The sequence below is a fragment of the Scylla paramamosain genome, chromosome 11 (genome assembly GCF_035594125.1).
Source record: "Scylla paramamosain isolate STU-SP2022 chromosome 11, ASM3559412v1, whole genome shotgun sequence".
In the NCBI taxonomy this organism is placed as follows: Eukaryota; Metazoa; Arthropoda; class Malacostraca; order Decapoda; family Portunidae; genus Scylla; species Scylla paramamosain.
The window spans coordinates 26,908,523-26,927,575 of record NC_087161.1 but is presented as its reverse complement, the minus strand read 5'-3'; the positions used below and the strand labels follow the sequence as shown (position 1 = coordinate 26,927,575).

Here is a 19,053-nt window from a genome sequence, read left to right as displayed (position 1 = left end):
CTTCCCTCCCCCAGTAAAAGAAAAAAATTGGAAACTGCAGACATTTTCTATATAGTATATTATTTACTTGCAGTCAGCAGTATTTACAGTGCAGGAGGCGAACACTGGCTTTGTTGATCTTCTGTCGATGCGCCAGACGCCTCGTGCTTCTCCAATGTCTGACCCAAATCTTCCTTCTGCCCCCAGGCCTGGCTCTCGCGTCCTTCGAGTGTGAGGGGCCAGACAACAGTTACGAGAAGGAGCGATACAAGACACTGAAGTGAGTATTGGTAGTCATAGTAGCAGCACTTCCTGCCATGCCTTCTCAAACAATAAAATAAGATCTTCAAACCTTCTTATTTGTGGGAATGAATGTTAGGTGTAATGAAAATATTAGCATATTCTTTATCGTAAAATTCAGCCAGTCAGGTGTTGAGGGCGGAGCTCACCATTGCACTGCAGCAGATGTCACCGCCTCCTGTCATTTCATCTTGCCTGCTGAGGACGCGTGGCCAACAAGCGCTGCTGCTCTCACCTGCTACTTGTTCCTGTTTTTTTTTTTTTTTTACCTGCAACAATCAGACGGTCTATTTACAAGATAAACAAGTAAATAAAAACTGGTGGGAGTAAAACGTCAGTTTGTCGCGTGTTTTATTAGAAAACTGGCACACTGAGGCGGCGGGTGAGAGCATCGGCCCAGCGGCGGTGTTGGCACGTCCACATGTCCCCGGGTGGTAAGATGGAAAGGCCAGACGACACCTGCTGCAGTGCACCGCGAATGAGAGAGGCGCCATATTGACTCTCTGCAGGTGGAAGAATGCAGGCCTCGCGTCGTGACACCGATGCAACAGTTACAGGGCAGTGGTGGTAGTAGTTACGGCGGTGGGCGCGACAACAAAAGCAGCAGCAGAGACAATAAAGCCTCAATATCTTTTTTTCCTGCACTCATGAGAGATTCTGATCGCCGCGTAGTTTTTGGATCCGGTGCTCGCGAGACTGTATGCTCAAAGTTCGCCCGTGCAGAGAAGAAAGTACCATCGTGTCTTTCGTTGTCACATCAGATCTGTTATTTTCCAGTGTGGCACAACACGCAAGGTTTCAGAGGCAGTGGTTCAGGAATCGTAGCGTTTCACATCCCGTCGATCAGTAGAAATAAAAAACCCAGTACAAAAAAGGTGTGAGTGACAGGTATCCCGTTCGTCATTAGTTTGAAGGCTTGTTAACACTTTTTTCTTGAATTGTTTCGCCACAAAGACGTGTTGCATCGTTGTTCTCGCACTTTCTGGCTAAACATTCTCAGATTCCACCAAAACTGACAGGTCGCCAAGTGAAGCTGCCACACTAGATGGAATACCTTCTTCCACCAGGCCAGCGAAAAATCTGACGAAGGGGATTAACTGCACGGTGGTATTTCTGTTAACATGTTTGCTGTTCCAAGTAATGATGGGAAATTCTATTCTTTAATTTAAACTAGAGTATTTCGCTATCTTTGCTTTCCTAGTTAAGTAAGTAATGTTGTCGAAAAGTGCAAGAGAACAATGTGCACCGCAAAGTCAGTAAGCCTTCCTACAACAATGACGAACGTGATACTCGTTACGATATTTCCTTTGTACTGTTTAAAATTTCTACAGACTGATGAACACAATGTTTCCCCTTCGTACTGTTTTAAGATTCCTGACTGACGGCCTTGTGAGACTTAAATTAGAATCCCTGAATACTGCCCCTTTGAAACCATGCTTTTTTTTTGTCTTACTGGGAAAAGTGAGCTTCGTTAAAACAAAAGACAGACGGTACTAACCTTCCTCGTGGGGTCGCTTCGTGCACACACCACCGGGATGACTTGGCAGCGGCTGAACCTCTTGCTGGGACAGCCAATGTGACACGCGCTGGACAGTGGCTCCGATGTTCAGGCAGACAAAGGGCGTGTGCCTGTTATGGTGTAATCCCTGGTTGTGCGGGGCTCCCAGACAGGCAGTGGTGGTGTAGCTGTTGCCTGGGAAAGAACGTGTTTATTACCGTGTATGTTCAGCATATGTTGGTCATAAGGGGTTTAAAAGAACACACTAATGATTTGAGCTTTAAGGAACACCTATTGGAGTTACGCGCAACATTGTAAGCAGCTTTAAGAAAGACTCGAATAAACTACTTTTTCACGGTGCAATGTAACTCGCCCCTAAACCCTCTCTCTCTATCTCTCTCTTCTCTTGCAGGGCAGACACGCAGCAGTCAGCAGAGAGGGAGTGAAGCTTATCTAAATTCAGAACACCGCAAGCTCATGTCAAAAAAAAAAAAAAAGTAAAATGCAAATCCTGTGCCAGAAAGATGAAAAATGCCCCAAACAAAATAGGAAATGTGTGACGAGCAAACGAGCAAAATGTGTTACGCTGCTCATCCCAAGCAAAAGTGCACTCATCTGAGAATTAGTGTTAAGCGTGTTTATTCACAAAGAAACGTCAGGAAATGTGAAGAGGCCGAGGATACGAGGCTCGGGAAGAAAATGGTAAATACACGAATGGCCAAAAGGCAGAGCGCGGAGCCTCCCACCTCGTTTGCTGCGAGGATGAGGAGGCGAGGGTGTCTCCCCTGCCTCCCCTCCCCCACCCAGGCCGCGGGGAGTGAGCCGAGGCAAATTGCATAAAAGGAAAACGGACCTTGAGTCACTGGAAAACGTGGCGTTGTGAGGTGATGGCGGGGCGTGGCCGACACCCGCCAGGGAGGGCCGGGGATCGGGGGTGCTGCAGCACTGTGAGGGACACTGACTTCGCTGCCCAGGATGGAGGGAGGGCCTCTCTGTCAATCGCGTGACCTCGATGAAGGCGTGTCGCAGCTTGGAGTGATACCTCAAGGTCGTCCTTGAGGAAGGCCCGACAACTGTAATAGTGGACAGCAGTCAGAAACATACTCACGAAAAGAAAAAAGTAAAAAAAAAAAAAAAAAAAAAAAAAAAATCGACAGAAAAAAAGATTAAAGTAACTGTGCTGGAAGAACTCGTCAGCAGAACTTGCAACAAATTTAGATAAAAATACCTGTAGTGAACGACAGCACCAGCAGCAACCCGGATCCAGAGGGAAGCTGCTGTGGATCTTACTTTTTCCTCCTCCACTTCCGTAACGAGCAGTGGATTCCTTGCCCATTACTCGCTTTATGTGCCGGCTCTGCTGCTCGTGTGTGTGTGTGTGTGTGTGTGTGTGTGTGTGTGTGTGTGTGTGTGTGTGTGTGTGTGTGTGTGTGTGTGTGTGTGTGTGTGTGTGTGTGTGTGTGTGCGCGCGCGCGCGCGCGCAGTGAGTGGTCGCGGCTGCCCCACCGTCGCACCTCCGGGGTAGTGGCAGTGGCGGCGGCAGGGATGCACCCTTGAAGACAGTCGTAAAGACGGGCGAGTGTTGCAGGAAGGGCGTCACGGTGCGTGGTGAGCGTGGCCACGGAGGACAGTGCGTGAAGCGTGTCGCGAGGCGCAGGATCGGCCAGGTGAGCGACACGGATCCGAGCCAACACTTCCTCAGTCCACCACTCCACCAGGCAACACCCGGCGTCCCCACGCTCCCCGCCCCGCCCCGCCGGTATATAAAATGACAACCACAGGAACATTTGTATGTAGATGTGGTGTCCGGCGCGGCAGCGGCTGGCGGGGCGTGACTGGCGGCGGAACTTCAGAGCTGAGACAGCCACGGGGACACCACTGGCCCGCCGCGCCCCACCAGCCAGGCGGCTCACCGCGGCACTCACAGCCGGGGCAGGGCGGGGCTGTACAGTCACTAATGATAAGCTTCTTGGTCATTGACATTCCACAGAGATAGTCAGTCTTCCTCGCTGGTGTGTAGGAGCTGATGGCCGCGCCGGCAGCCACGGAGCAGCGGGCGGCGCGTGCTGGCCGAGCGGTCTGGTGTGTTTATCGCATTCTAATCATCGTGTAATTTTTATTCTATCTAAGGTCTAGAAGAGTTCTTGAGGGAGGAAAGTTTTACGTTTCATTAACGAGTTATATTTTCTCATTTTTAATGCTTTGTTTAGATTTTATAATATAAAATTATATTTTTATCTTATTTATGTGTATGCATGTACTTACGATTCTTGCTGTTTTTGTTCCGTCTTCCTGATCACGCGTCTGGCCGCCGCTGCAGGAGGCTTTGTTCCGCGCCTCATTCCGCCCCGCGCGGCGCGACGCGTCTCCTCAGGCGCTCTCACGAGAGTGGTATTGCTCGTTTTCCGTCCAGCGCCTTCCCACAAACACTTTAGAGGGAGGAATGGCGGCGGGCGTGAGTGTCCTGAGGGCTACCGCCACACGCGCGGGGGCACCACCTGTATGGAGGGAACGGGAAGGATGGCTAGCGCGGCACAGCACAGCACGGGTGTTGCTGTACCAGCATTTTACTGCTGATCACAAAAACTCATTTTCAATTGCATTCACTCTCCTCGTTGTCCCTGTTTGTTCCTGTTGTGCCGCCACCTGCGGACACGAGCGTGGCAACACTGCCCGGGTGACGCTCCCTCCGCTGGTCTGCATATCACCTTGCTTCACATTCAGCAAATACTTCGTACAAAATAAGTTTATTTTATTTTTACGATCATTACATATAATTAGTATTATTTAAAGCACAGGATTATACAGATAAAATACAACCCAGTATTCTGCGCATATACAAGAATTTTTTGCAGAAATACAGTAGTTTGTCACACTTTAAATGAAAATGGGATTAAACGGGAATTGCACATTAGGCCAATCAGAGGGTTGGAGGAGCGGCCAGTCAGTGTTTCCATGCCCGCACTGCCTCGCGCCACTGTAATACTGGACTGACGAAGAGGCAACACTGAACACACTCCCAGACACCCGTTTTGCTGCCGCTGCGAGAGTGAACACAGCCATCTGTACCCATTTTCTCTCTCTCTCTCTCTCTCTCTCTCTCTCTCTCTCTCTCTCTCTCTCTCTCTCTCTCTCTCTCTCCGAGATCTGATTCTTTATAATGACTATTTTCCAATACATTTAAAACTATTCGAAGAGATTATATAGTGTTGCGATAAGAGCGACTGTATGTACATGTGTGTGTTTGTGTGAAAGAATGAGTGATTAACATGCCATCTTAATTATTGCACTTGCTGAGTTTGTCTAAGGTGTACACGGTGTGGGTGTGTGTGCAGCAACTCCAGTCCTGAACTCCTGTGTGCACGTTTCAACTCTGTCGTGTGTGTACAAATTGTTTAAACCAAAGATGGACTTATTCCCCTCATTACTGGCGTGTGTGTGTGTGTGTGTGTGTGTGTGTGTGTGTGTGTGTTATGGAGTGCAGTGAAGAGAGGCACAACCAATTCCTTGTGACTCTATATTTACATGTATTTACCTTGAGTAGAGCCATGTTGAGAGGGAGCCAGACTGTTTGTGTGCACGCGCTGGTACGTAACACAATAACCCACCCAACAACCCAGCCCTCCGTCACACACACACACACACACACACACACACACAAAAAAAAAAAAAAATCAACAGAAAAAAGATTCCTCGACCCAAGTTGTTTCTCTCCCTCGGGAAAAAAAAAAAAAAAAGCGAAGGGCGTAGAAGGGCGTATTGGCTTCACGTGACGCTGCGTAAAAGAGGTGCAAATGGATTAACGGAGGGATAGGAAGGGAAGGGAATGTTAGGAGGAGGAATTTTGTAGCATCCGGTTAGGTATCAAATATGACAGACTATGGAGGAGAGGGAAGAAGAGGACGGGGTCAGAAAATATTGTCAATGAAAGAGACGATACGGATACGGGGTAGGTGACCATTAGATTAAATGACCTGAAGTATGTATAGGAAAGAGAGAGAGACTGGGAGAGCTGGGAGGAGGTTAATTGAATAGACGAGTGATCTAATGGCAAGAGTATTGAATGAATTGTTGTACCGTTCCTAACAGCGGGAGAGGAATCAATCATCCAGCTGATGCTATTCGTTATTGAGAGGGTCACATCATTATTATCTGGCAAAGTGACGTAATAATCGGCTTGTTATGAAGGGAACGTGAATTGGTGTGGGTGGAGAGAAAGTCGGGTGTGGAAATGTGTGGAAGTTTATACGTCAGGTGTTGCGAGTATATATCTCAGGTGTGGAAATGTGTGGGAGTTTATACGGGTGTGTGACGTGTGGTGGAATGACTCTACTTACGGTGGTCGAGTGTGGAGTGCGTGGTGGTGATACGAGTGGTGTATGATAGTGTGGTGCGTGTGGTGAACGAGTTTATGGTGTTTATCAAGGTAGTTGTTGTTGTGTATGGTGAATTAGTTGGTGTACGAGTGGTGTACGAGTGATGTAGTGAATAAATTAGTGGTTTATCAGGGTGGTGCGTGGTGGTGTGGTGTGCGGTGCATTGAGTGCGCGGCAGCGGTGGTGAGTGAGAGCGTGGTGTCGGCGTGGGGAGGTGAAGGGGAAACACTGAAATGCTTCACAAGGGATATTGAGTTTGGGGTGAGTGGCGGGGCACGGAAGGGGATGGAAAAGGGCGAGAAAGAGCGAGAGAGGGTGAGCCTAGAGGGGACCAGTACCAGACTCTGGCGGGAGGAGAGAGAGGAAGAGAGGCTAGGGGAGGGGGAAGGTGGTGTCAGAAGCCAGAGATAGGGAAGGCAAGATTTCAGTGAGATTCAGTTCGACATCAAATCGGAAATAGGACAATAGAATAGGATGCTAGCTAGGATATCAATTGTATGGAGAAGGGAAGGTATGGCCCGAATTCTCCATCAAATCGGAAACAGGACAGTATAGGATAGGACATACTAGGCAGGACATCAGCTGCTACATGAGGGAGGAGTATGGGGGATGGTGGTGGTGGTGGTGGTGGTGTGTGTGTGTGTGTGTGTGTGTGTGTGTGTGTGTGTGTGTGTGTGTGTGGCTGGTAATGAATCAACGAGTGTTAATATTCCACCGACATGAAATAATGAATCATGCAAATTACATACATTGCACAACATACCATATTCATACACACCCCTCGCCACGAACAGCGGGTGACGGAGGGGGAGGGGAAGGGTTGGCAGGGTGGGAGTAACGAAGAGCGTGGATGACGATGTCCCCTATCACTCTACCACGTCACCTTCACACATCTAAGGGCGTCGCAGGTCAGTCTGGCTCCCGTCGGTCACCTGTCACCTGTCCACTCACGCCACGACGGACAGGTTCATCAGCGGTAGTGGAGTAGACGTGCCGACAGTAGGTACAGACAGCAGTAGGTCCTTAGCGTGCGTGCGTGCGTGTGTGTGGCGGGCGAGGGATGTAGAGTAATCTTGACAGTAATGAGTAACAGCAGCCGTCTAGCACACTCACTGCACCTGTAAATAATAAAAAGAATAAAGATCATTTTGCAGCTTATGTTGTGTTTTACTTGATCCTAATTGAGACACGCTTTACTCTCTCATCACGACTATTTTCAAAGGCCACAGAGATAATTAGCCGGGTTTTCAAGACTGTTTCTCCTGTTATTAATGTAGAACTCTTGTTTATATGTCATTAGAACCGTAAAAACCCGTGCAACTTCAACAAGAGCCTTTTGAAATTAGGATGCAACAGCGGTGTTTCAGAATATGAGCCGGAGAGAGAGAGAGAGACGAGAATACACTAAAATAAAAATCTGGTTCTTCAAGTCAACACATAACACCTTGAGAACGAAAAGCCTCCGTGAAATTTGTGGAGCCTGAAAGTTTGCAACATTATAGTGGCGGTGAAGGAGTTGACAGGCTGGCGGCGAGGAGCAGCAGCAGCAGCAGCAGCAGCTCAACACGCCTGGCTGCTCACCACGCCGCCATTACCGGAGATGAGATGGTAAGGGAGAGGTAAAGTTCTGTCTAAGTGAGAGACTTTTGTGTGATGAGATTATTTAAAGACACGGGATGGTTGTGAAGCGTGGTGGTGGTGGTGGTGGTGGTGGTGGTGGTGCAGCCTCCGTGAAGGATCTACTGCTTCATGCTCTCTACGTAAGTATGTGAAAATATTACCGCAACATAAATGCTAAAATAATGGAAAAAAAAATTACTCTGGCTGTTTCCAATTACAATTACAAGCAATTTGAGCCACACCTGTAGCGAGGCCTGGTATTCTTTGCAATCACCATTAATTTACAAGGAACATGCTCCAAATTCCAGGTGAAATGCGGTATGCTCACTCAAGTTAGACCAGTAGGTAACTTTGGAAATGAGAAATAGTGTTGTAATTACTGATAAAAAAATCCCTGCCACATTGTCTTGCCTCGCCGTGCAGGCAATAAAGACAAGGCGCCTCTGTTTTACTTTACTTCCGCTGCTTCACTTCCATAATGAATTTTGCCAGTATCGTTTACAAAATACCAAAATATTTACAGAAAATATTGAAGTCCATTATGTTAAATTCATACGTATAATAATATTTGCAATGTGTTTTTGCACCGGAAGGTTTGGGCAATTCTACATTCATTCATAAATTACAACCTTGGAACACACTGAATAAATTGAACAGTTTTTCGAAAAGTATCATGAGTAAGTTACCTTAATGTTAAAACAGCAGCTTTTTCTAACTGTTGACTACACACACAAATTCTGACCGTTCCGTTATCATACTCATAAACTCTCAAACCACATAACTGAAGGAAAGTGGACGATACCATGTGGTGAACTAAATGAAAAGACTACACATAGAAATTTTACTGATGATGAATGAGCACCGTAGGCAGGTACACTCGCCGCCACCTTCAGACAGTTCACAGCGCCCCGAGGTGACACAAAGTGGGGAGAACAGGGTAGGGCGGGGCCAACTATAGTGATCCAGACAATAATCCACACCGAAAAATCCAATCTATAGCAGACTGGATTTTTCATCGCCTATTTTCGTTACTCCACCCTCAAGCTTGATTCAGTGAGGACCCCAGAGCCTCTCCTGGGACCCACACAACACCGCGGCGCTGAACTCAGGGAAGTGTCTGTACTAATGTTTACTCTGTCATGTGCTGAGATTAGAAAGAATGACGATGACTTGTACACATTGACAATTTCAACAGGTGAGAGAGAGAGAGAGAGAGAGAGAGAGAGAGAGAGAGAGAGAGAGAGAGAGAGAAACTTTAAAAAAAAACAGGGTGTGAGGCTGTTTGATGCCTGGCAGTGGTGAAGGCAGTCTTAATACACTCTTGTTTCACGACCTCTCTCTCTCTCTCTCTCTCTCTCTCTCTCTCTCTCTCTCTCTCTCTCTCTCTCTCTCTCTCTCTCTCTCTCTCTCGCCTACACTCAATGCACCGCTCATAACGCTGAGTCATGGCCGAGTAATGACAGAGAAACAGACACACAAAAAACAGAGAGAGAGAGAGAGAGAGAGAGAGAGAGAGAGAGAAAATGAGGGTTAGGCCTTTTAATTGGGATGGGTGGGGGTGATGTGATGAGTACTGGCCTCCCTGAGCAGTGAGAGAGAGGTGGCGCTGCAAGATAGCGGCGAGGAGGGCGACACCAGCTTTATGCACCGCCCACTCTCCCTCTCCCCCTCTCCCTCTCTACACACTTTCTTCGGACGCGTATTTTTACGTGAAATATTCTCGTCTTGCGGTGATTATCTACCAGTTTCAATTAAGAACGGAACTTGTTGCTGCAAAAATTTTATGAACTTTTTATTTCAAGGGGACGCGCTCAGCCTGACACGCGACGCAGCCACGCGAGGGAGTCTTCCTGGGTGGCGGTGCGCGTGTGAAGTCGAGGACAATAACGGAGTAACGTACCGCTCATACCTTCACTTTTTTAAATTCAGAAATAGAAGACTCGGAAGCAAAAAAACAAATTGGAAAAGAAGAACACCGCTATTTGCCTCTCCCAATTCCTCCCAGTCTTACAACCCGTGGACAATAACAAGCTAACAAACAAACTACACATCCACTCTTGTTATGCCAGAAAAGATAAAGACCAATGGCAAAAAAATAATAAAAAAAAACGCTATTGCTTTCTCCCAGTTCCTCCAATCTTGAAGCCTGGCATACTTAGTCAATTATCAATTTTTGTTAGCCTGTCAGCAGATCACGGGACTACAGATTGAGGGGAGAAGACTAAATACAGTGATAAAGTGTTCCTAAGGTTACTCAGCTCAAGGCCATGACTGGAAACTGTATAATTGAACTGCCTGTATGTTTAAGTCCACTCGCTTATTAAGTCTTGAGTGTGTGTCGATTCCAGGGTGCCTTGCCGTAAAGATCCGTTGGGTGTTCGTGCAGGTTACAGGATTTTCCCCAATATTGAAAAATGATAATTAGAAAGAACACTAAGTCGGGAAACATGCTAACCAAAATGAAGGCAGGATTTACTGGGGGACCACCACCACCACCACCACCACCACCACCACCACAACAATGCAGCACCTCCGCCACGTAAGGGATTAAGGGAGTACATACGCTGGAGTTCATAATAATAATACTATGAAATGTAGAGATAAATATAAGCAATGACAGTAACATCAAGTACAGCAAAACTATTATCATTACCACTACTACTACTAATACTAATACTAATACTACTTGGATAAATGTAAATAGAAATAGTAAAAATCAAATACAACAAAGCTACTACTACTACTACTACCACCACTACTACTACTACCACCACCACTACCGCTGCTTGAGACGTGAGAAAGGAGGCGAAGGAAGGACTAGATGGCTCGAGCAAGATTGGCGGTGCTTCAGTCAGCCGGTCAATAACTCAGTCAGGGAAGGCTGCACACACTCGCCCGGAATGCCTCAAAACCTCGCCCGGTATGGATATGAACGCTCCCTGCACAAGAAACTGAATCCAGAAACGCAACATTTCAAAACAAAATTCTTGACCGGCGTTTGCCAATATTTGACCTTTAGCGGCCCTCTGACCAAAGTGTGATTCTGTTTGAGGTCATTGTCCTGCTAAACTCATTCTGTAGTAAGTTATCAGTAGTGGTGGTTGTGGTAGTGGTAGTAGTAGTTGTAGTAGTAGTGGTAGTAGTAGTGATAGTAGTAGTAGTAGTAGTAGTAGTAGTAGTAGTAGTAGTAGTAGTAGTAGTAGTAGTAGTAGTAGTAGAAACGATGCCCTAAGCTATGTTGATACAGTTAATTAAATGAACGCTGTGAGATTTTTCCAACTAGTTAGTCTGCCGCATTAACCTTTCGTAAACTATCAGTAATAGTAATGACAAATGTGCCATAAGCTCTGTCTAAATATATGAAACTATGAAAAGCTACCATTAAGTTAATAATCTGTAATACTGACAAACTTCATACACATCCTAACTGTATCACGATCACTAAGGGTCCGAATTTCTGGTTCACTCTGTATACACTAACCCTTTGACTGCCCCGTGATACACCTTTCCTTAATCACCAATCACTGAGACATCTTTACTTGTTCTACAGCCACATCCAATCTTTAAACTGGGAAGAAATTGAAACTATATTCTCTTTCATCGCTAACTTTCTTGTAGATGCTTATAAAGACTTCACGCGTTGCTTCTGGTGCTGCTAATTGTTTCGTGTCGCAGTGAAAGGGTCAAGTCTTTAGGGCCGCGGCTACCTAAGAAAATGTCTACAGAAGGTGTGTTCATCTTGTCTGAAGCAGAAAACCTAACCTAACCTAACCTAACCAACACCAGAAGGGCAAGTGTCAGCTGTGGGCTTTTAACAGCGAGGGAATGTACTCACTGATGACAAAGAGGATATGCTGACTTACTGATGCCGAACCTGTACTGTATATCAAAAACTCAATTTCCAGTCTATTCCAACCAAAGCTACACAACAGCACGACTTGCATCCAGGAATCTATCATGGACGCAGGAACGTATCTTTTCTCTTTCCTTCATTTATTGATAACTTTCCTTCCCACTCTTGTTTCCAATTCCCCGTGTTCTTCCTTACATGAAGCAAATTTATGGATGAGGACGATAGGTGGAAATAAATACGTGTTTCACTAAGGGGCTGCCACGTGTAGGCCTGGAGGCTTCTTGCAGCTTCCCTTATTTTACGCTTATGAAAGGTAACTCTCCTTTTACATACTTCTATTTACCTATTTGTATATATTAATTTAACTATTTCACTGTGATCTGCAGCACTCCACAGCACTAAGAGTAAAGCATGAAATCTTGTATAAGCATCTTCAAGAAAGAAAGGGATGAAAAGAATAGATCTTTACAGTTTCTGGCCAGTATAATGCTTGCAGGCGGTTGTAAAATCAGAAGAAATGTTCTAGAAGGGTTAAGGAATAAGGAAAAATGCGCCGAATAGCAGTGAAAGGGTTGACATGTAGATTTATTTGATTTAGTGCCCAATTGTTTCATCTCTGCAACTTTCTTTCACAAACCAAAAATTACCATGTTGAAACCTTGTCCTGTGAATCTTGCACAGTTTGTTTTCCAGGTATTCCAAGCGGCTTTCCGGGAACATATATGAATATAGATCGTCATTTTTTTACTGCAAGGGGAAGGGAAACTAGCCATGTTGTGTTCAGGTGAGCCAAGGGGAGCTGTCCACCTGTCCCCTCCTCCGTCCACCTGTCATTCCTGCACACATCTGAGCTACCACCACCTCGCCTCACAAGCAGAACCACATCACCGCAATTGCCACCTCTTACTTCACGTCACCCGCTCCCTCACACTCGACACCTTTCACTCCCTCCATCACAACGCATCTGTTACACCACCCTAACACCCCAGGCCTGCCACTACCTACTTTACTCCCCACACCTATCATTTCTCACACACCCACCCGTCCTCTACCTCACATCCCACATCTGTCCTTCCCTCCTCCCCACACCACAGCCCCCTGATACTATACACTTGTCATCTCTTTCACATCCTATCTATCATCTCCTTCTCCCTCATCCCAACATTGTCATTCTCTCCCTTACACCCCATCCCTTCCTGCGCCCCCTCACAGCACCCCTCATAACGGCAACCAAGATGCCCACAGCAGCAGCACAGCATTGCCACCCTCCCCTGCAGGCCGCGCCACGCACCTGCCTCTTCCCAAGCTAGTAACAGGATCCATATGCTAGCCAATGGAAACTCCCGTATTGAGGTAAACGTTTCTACCCCTTCCTCCTCTTAAAGTCGTTTCATCAGTAATAATTGTGGTGTTTTTTTGTTTTTCCGTTAACTTTTTTTTTATTGTCATTATCATCGTTATTTCATTGTCTCATAGCTTTAATTATTGTTTTATTGTTACTCTTATTATTTTCTTCATTATTTTATAGCTACGCTCGTTGTTTTGCTCATTGTTCCATAGTTACTATTTTTTTTCATTGTTTCATAGTTACTTTCATTGTTTTTCCTCAGTTTCATAGTTACTCCCATTGTTTGTTATTCCTCACCCCTGTCAGGACACCCTTACTTCAGACGGCTCCCAGGCTTGCGTAATACACTGCCGAACTTCCTGCGTGCATTAACCACCGCCCTAAGTCCCTTCCCTCTCAAACCGGACAGTCGTGCCGCTAACACCGCCCCAGCCAGTCCAGCCGCCCCAGTGCCCCGCGGGTCATTAGCGCGGGAGGTACAGCGACGTACTTCAGGCAGGGCGCGGCAAACTTCCGGCTGAAATAGTGTGGTGGTGCAGGTTCGTAAAATCTAAATGCAGAATTGTACAGCGCTGGTGAATGCAGTGTCCAGTAGCACTGAATGGGCGGGGAATTGAAGCGGCGCCGCCATTCCCGCCGCTATGAAATTCTCGTCCTCGCCTTCACAAGAACTACTCCCGGATTAATTTAATCACTGCAGCACATAGAACTGTATATAATGAACCCCTCGCCTCGCTCACACGCCGCTCACGCTATTTACATATTTAGTCTACGTTCAATTATATAAGTAAGGGAGCAGAGAAGGAACTGAATTGAATATCACAAAATGTTACACTAACCTTTAAAGGCATTTTTCTCTCTCTAAATTACAGGCGCATTTTATGTGAAACAGGAATAACGGCTCTCCGACACATGAGAACTTTTGCTGTACGTCCAGGCAACGAACCAGAGGCGAGACTCGAACTGGGGATCACAACGGCAGGTATCGTTGAGTCAAACCATCACATTCCCTCTCATTGCTACTGACACGATACTCTCACCTCTCTAAGCCCCGTGATAGCAGTGTAAGGACTTGTTACCGAGCACCGACTCATGGCCCCAGCACTCATTCATAACCCTCTCATACCAGGCACACTGATGGCCCGAACACTCACCCATGGACTTCCCACCTCAGGCACCCCAACGCATGAACCTATAACAAAACTAATAACCCAAGATGCAATTACCCCCACGAACACAACCACCAGCACCACAAATCAAATAGCTAGTGGCAACTTTCCCCACCACTTGATTTACATACCAAAAAAAAAAAAAAAAAATTCACACTTTGATATCCCCCGATGCGACGATATCTCGATTTATTTCCCCTATAAAAGTCAAGAGAGGGTGAAATTAGATGCAGTAAAGTGGGTAACTGAATGTGTGGACGCGGCACTGTGCAGGCGGCCACTTGTATCACGAACCAGCCACACGTACATACACACTTACGTTCACCTCTGCCGCCCCGCCAACACGACCCCGCGGTGTGCAACAAATAGTCAAATGTTCTCGAGTATCTAAACGCAGAGATTGTTTACGTGAACATAAACTTGCTCGGCGCCATAATCCAGGAGGGGAGGCGGCGACGGTGGTGGTGGTGGTGGTGGTGGTGGTAGTAAGTAAGGGTGGTGGGGATGACAACGGTGAGGGTGATGTGGATGGCAAGGATGAGGAGGGTGGGGATGGTCAGGGTGAAGGGATGAAGGTGGTAGGGGATGGCAAGGGTGAAGGGATGACAAGGGTGCAGAGATAAGGGTGGTGGTGATGACAAGGGTGCAGGGATGGTGGTGGTGGTGGTGGTGGTGGTGGTTGTGCCGAGTGAATGGACGCCTTTCCTGCAGCGTGATATATGCAATTAGACTCGCTCTTCCTTTGTTCCTCAATAAAACGACGTGAATAGTAATTACGTCATTGCCCTTGACAGTCCTCGCGCCCTCCCCCTCCACCACCACCACCACCCCGCCCCCCCTCCCCCCACCACCGGTCCTCAGCCCCGCCCCCCGCCCCAGCCCCGTCTGGCCCCCCGCCCACTCGTACGTAATGCACTAACATCACGACTGGAAAAACACATTCCACGCTGCGAATTCGAGTAGGTTTGTATGAATTATTAAATAAAATATGGAAATTAAGAGATTATTATCACAGACGATATATTTCAGCGAGCGTGGCGCGGGAAAAAAAATAAACGCCCTTATCTCGTGTGCATTAAATCCTTCACTTTCAACTGGAATCATTATCTCGCTGAATTTTATGAACAGTAGGCAAAATATTGTGTATCCTGGCAATTCCCGAACACTGCAAGACGCGTCGAGTGAAAACACGCGGGTAAAACAAAGGCAATGAAGGAGGAAGTGCCGCCCTTGAAAAACCTCAATGAATCACCGAGTCTCGAAGCCTTACGAGCAATAATTCACGCTCAGGTGGTGGCGGGAGAGGGGAGGGAGCAGGTGAGAGAGGTGGGGGAGGCGCGGAGAGCGGCAGGTAAGGCGGGGAGAGGGGCGCGAGGGTACAGCTTCTTGGCACAACGGTCTAATTAGCGCCGAGACAGACGGGCAGGCCATTGAGTCTCGGCCGCAGCTTATTGAGGCCTTAATGAAGGACTGATCCACCTGCGCCGCGCCATTGTGCCGCCGCCCCAGCCACTCACACGCAGCCTCCCTCTCCACAGGCCGCGCCACGCCTTCAGGTGAAATGAAGAGCGACAGAATAAAACAACGAGTAAGAATAATGGCGCGCCTCAGCCGGTAACTCCACGCGGGCATCAGGTTGCGAAAATGTGAGTAATTTTTATAACAGCACCGTCTCGCCCTGACAAGACTCTAACGCCTGTCTGCCATTCCCCAACAACACCTTCACAGCCACGTTGCCACACACGCCCTAACCTAACTAACCTAATCTTGCCAGTGAACACAGCCTCAGGCACTGATTATTTTTTAACCATACTGTTGATTTAACTAAATTATTTCCATTAATTAAGTTTTTTTTTTTTCAACTGTACGAGGATTTGCTCATAACGCTACTTAAGGTTATGTTACGTAAAGTTTGATTTTTACGTCATTTATAATACAGCCAAATCACTTTGGAGTTTTTATATAGTTTATCGAAAACATGCGGCGTTGGCGTCCCGCCACGCGGCGGTCGATTCCCTAAGAGCAATAATGATTTGCGATAGAAACGGTTGATAAGTGCAGTCAAAACGCGTAAAAAAATTTATAAATCTTTTCCGAAGTAGGTGAACGGCCACAAAATTTACCCTTTTAAAATCTATAAGTAACCGTGTGCCTCGAGGAAGCTCCAAGAGATCACAGCAGTGTCTAACGTGTCCGCGAGGCAGATGATATCCAATGCAATGCGTGGCAGTGCTCCGCTTGTGCTTCAGAAGCACAAGTCCCGCCGAACCACCACCACCGCGGGAGGCCTGCTCGCTCCCTGCTGACGTCACTACTACAGTCATGCCCGGTAATTATGACACCGAATAATGAAGAAAAAAAGAAAAAAAAAAAGATAACAGCACCTAACCTGCACCATGCCAATCCTCCAACAGGAAAGCAATGAAATGTAACATTCACAACACACCCATTAAGCGCTCTGAGAGAGGCAGCGTGACGACCTACCCAACACGAGGCCAGGGAAGCCTTACCTCTTAACCATCGTGGAGTGGCGAGAAGCGAGGTGTTCAGAGGCCCCACGCTGGCAGCATACTCGTATGGTTATGACAAGCTTGTGTCCGTGAAACTCCACACTTCAGTCAGGGCAGCAAGAGAGCGGCGCCGTGGTATTGCAGCCACCATCCGGAGTGACGGTGCCCAGCTGGCAGGCTTTACGTCTGTCAAATCGTTACCAAGTGTACAGTAATTTCAGCATTTGTGTTGAGCTTGGTGAACAAAGCATTATCCCATGCGTACGTAGCTTTGGGTGAGATACTGAAAACCTTACCTGTATATTATGGTGAAATGGGCCTCCTAGCCTCCACCAGGTCACGAGAGGCAGCCACGTTGACCTTCCCCCCTCGGTGTCTGCAGGGGCACTGGTCTTTAGCACCGCATTCCTCCGCCCTGGTAGCGTGAATGTAAGCCGTTTATTTACACTATAGATATCACACCTAACTAGCTGTGTCCTTATACGAGTAATACACACGTTTTACACAATATACGAATTATGCCATAGAAGTCAGTAAATCACTGCGGCACTACTTGACTTGCGGAAGGATACGAGGCGTTATTCGGTTGAGCTTCCTTAGTGGTATGTGTGTGTGTGTGTGTGTGTATGTGTGTGTGTGTTATGATGAAGTAGATCAGATTACATGGGTTGATAAAACACTACCGTAAGCAGACAACACACACTCAAGGGCTATACAGAAGGAGTCTGGAGTCTGGACACCACGGAACACACTCAGCGCCTTGCGTCCCCCACACGGCTGCCCACTGACTGAATAGAACTTTTCTGTACAATTATTTCCCAGTAAAAGACTGAAAATGTAAAATTCAGAGTATTTTTTCCATTAATGTGTTTGTCATGTACCTTCCAGTTTTGCTCTCGACAGATTATTGATACGTTAATAGTCTTATCTCATTGTGCCAGTCTGACCTCATTACTTACTTATATATACAGTCTGCCTTCATCACTAACACAGAGTCTGCTGGCAATGTAACTTTAACAGAAGCTCCGTAACCTCTCTTTAAGGAGTTCAGTGAATTCTTTACCATCGCCTAAAGCATTTCAAAAGTCTCCGATGGCGTCTGACACAAAATTATTTCTTCCCAAATTGCCTTCCTACAAATGCTATTCGTTCCTGTGCACCTTTGTCTCGGGGCTCCTTTCAGGCTGAGCTGTGGCGCCTGTCCCGGAGGCTTTTCGAATCCTGCTGGGTATTAAGATGCATAAGGTTCAGTATTATCAATATATTTCACCGATAACAGCATGTGGTCGTGCTTCATGAAATGCACTGAAGGAAAATAACCGACATTATTGTGCCTAGCAAGCTCTGGTGGCAGAAAACACACGAGTAGTTTTTGGCCAAGACACTCGCATATATCGTCGGGAACTCGTCTTACAGTCCCGCTCTCTCTCCTCTGCCTCTCGAATTGTAGCCTTTTGCTGGTAAAGTTTAATAGAATCGGAATGTTTTGAAATCTCGTTATTCCTCTGAAGTTATTGACCGAATCGCCTTGTTGTTGTTGTCTGCAAACTGTGGAGACTCGAGGCAGACAGACAGACAGACCGACAAACAGACAGACAGACCAATCTCTACGAGTATTAGTAACACGAGTATAGATTTTCATTATTTAAAAACCTTCCCTCAGGAGCTCGGCGCCCTCCCACACATCTGTGCCGGTGACTGCATTTTTCATCGCCATTTAACAGACGCCCTCCCGTCACGAGGCGCGTCATTACAGGAAAGTTAGTCAGTTCGCGGAGGGAAGGCGATGAGACGGAAAGGTTTTAACTCCACCTTGTTTAATACAACTGTGCACCGCTTGAAAAAAAATGTATCACTTTCTACTTTTTCTTATATCAATGAGATGGAAGAACATAATTGTCTCTGGTTATTCAGAAGTAATTTCTTTGTAACTCTAAGCCAGCCAGACACTTGAAAATTGCTTCAAAAACACAAAGAAGGAGCAAACAGCACCAGACTTGCGATGCTGTTTGTGACAAGCAACGCTATCTAAAATCAGTTAGAAGCTATAGGATTATAAAAACAAAAATGTCTTCTCTATTCAAACTTAAATACCTTATACTCTCACATGAACATTATCGGAATCCCATGAAAGCTCCGTGACGTAGAGTAATATATTAAAGATTTCACACATCATTTATTTTCTATTAGTTATACATGCATCGCCCTGCAACTCTCGACACTCGTAAATACGCACCTCAGCCTGTGCTCATTAAAGTTTCATGTAAAATACCACGTTCATTTTATTAATCATTACTCCTCGCATCACCACCTGCCGTCCCTTCACTTCACTTCACACCTCGGTTCTTGCTAAGCCATCTGTGTCAAGTGAACCATTCTGCATCACCACCGCCCGTTCCG

General features: G+C 46.6%; 1 protein-coding gene and 1 long non-coding RNA gene across 4 annotated transcripts in view; one reads left to right on the top strand and one right to left on the bottom strand.

The window, feature by feature from the left end:
- Positions 1-7,311, top strand: part of LOC135105145 (ras-GEF domain-containing family member 1B-like) — a 117,981-nt gene extending 110,670 nt beyond the window's left edge. For both annotated transcript variants that reach the window (XM_064013198.1, XM_064013197.1), the window contains exons 11-12: positions 187-259; positions 2,190-7,311. In XM_064013198.1, coding sequence (XP_063869268.1) covers positions 187-259; positions 2,190-2,223 — 107 coding nt within the window. In that variant the 3' untranslated portion in view covers positions 2,224-7,311. The remainder of the gene's footprint in view (positions 1-186; positions 260-2,189) is intronic.
- Positions 7,132-19,053, bottom strand: part of LOC135105146 (uncharacterized) — a 78,577-nt gene continuing 66,655 nt past the window's right edge. For both annotated transcript variants that reach the window (XR_010270722.1, XR_010270723.1), the window contains exons 3-5: positions 16,950-17,068; positions 16,654-16,839; positions 7,132-7,271 (exon numbers count right to left, since the gene is read on the bottom strand). This is a non-coding gene — a long non-coding RNA (uncharacterized LOC135105146). The remainder of the gene's footprint in view (positions 7,272-16,653; positions 16,840-16,949; positions 17,069-19,053) is intronic.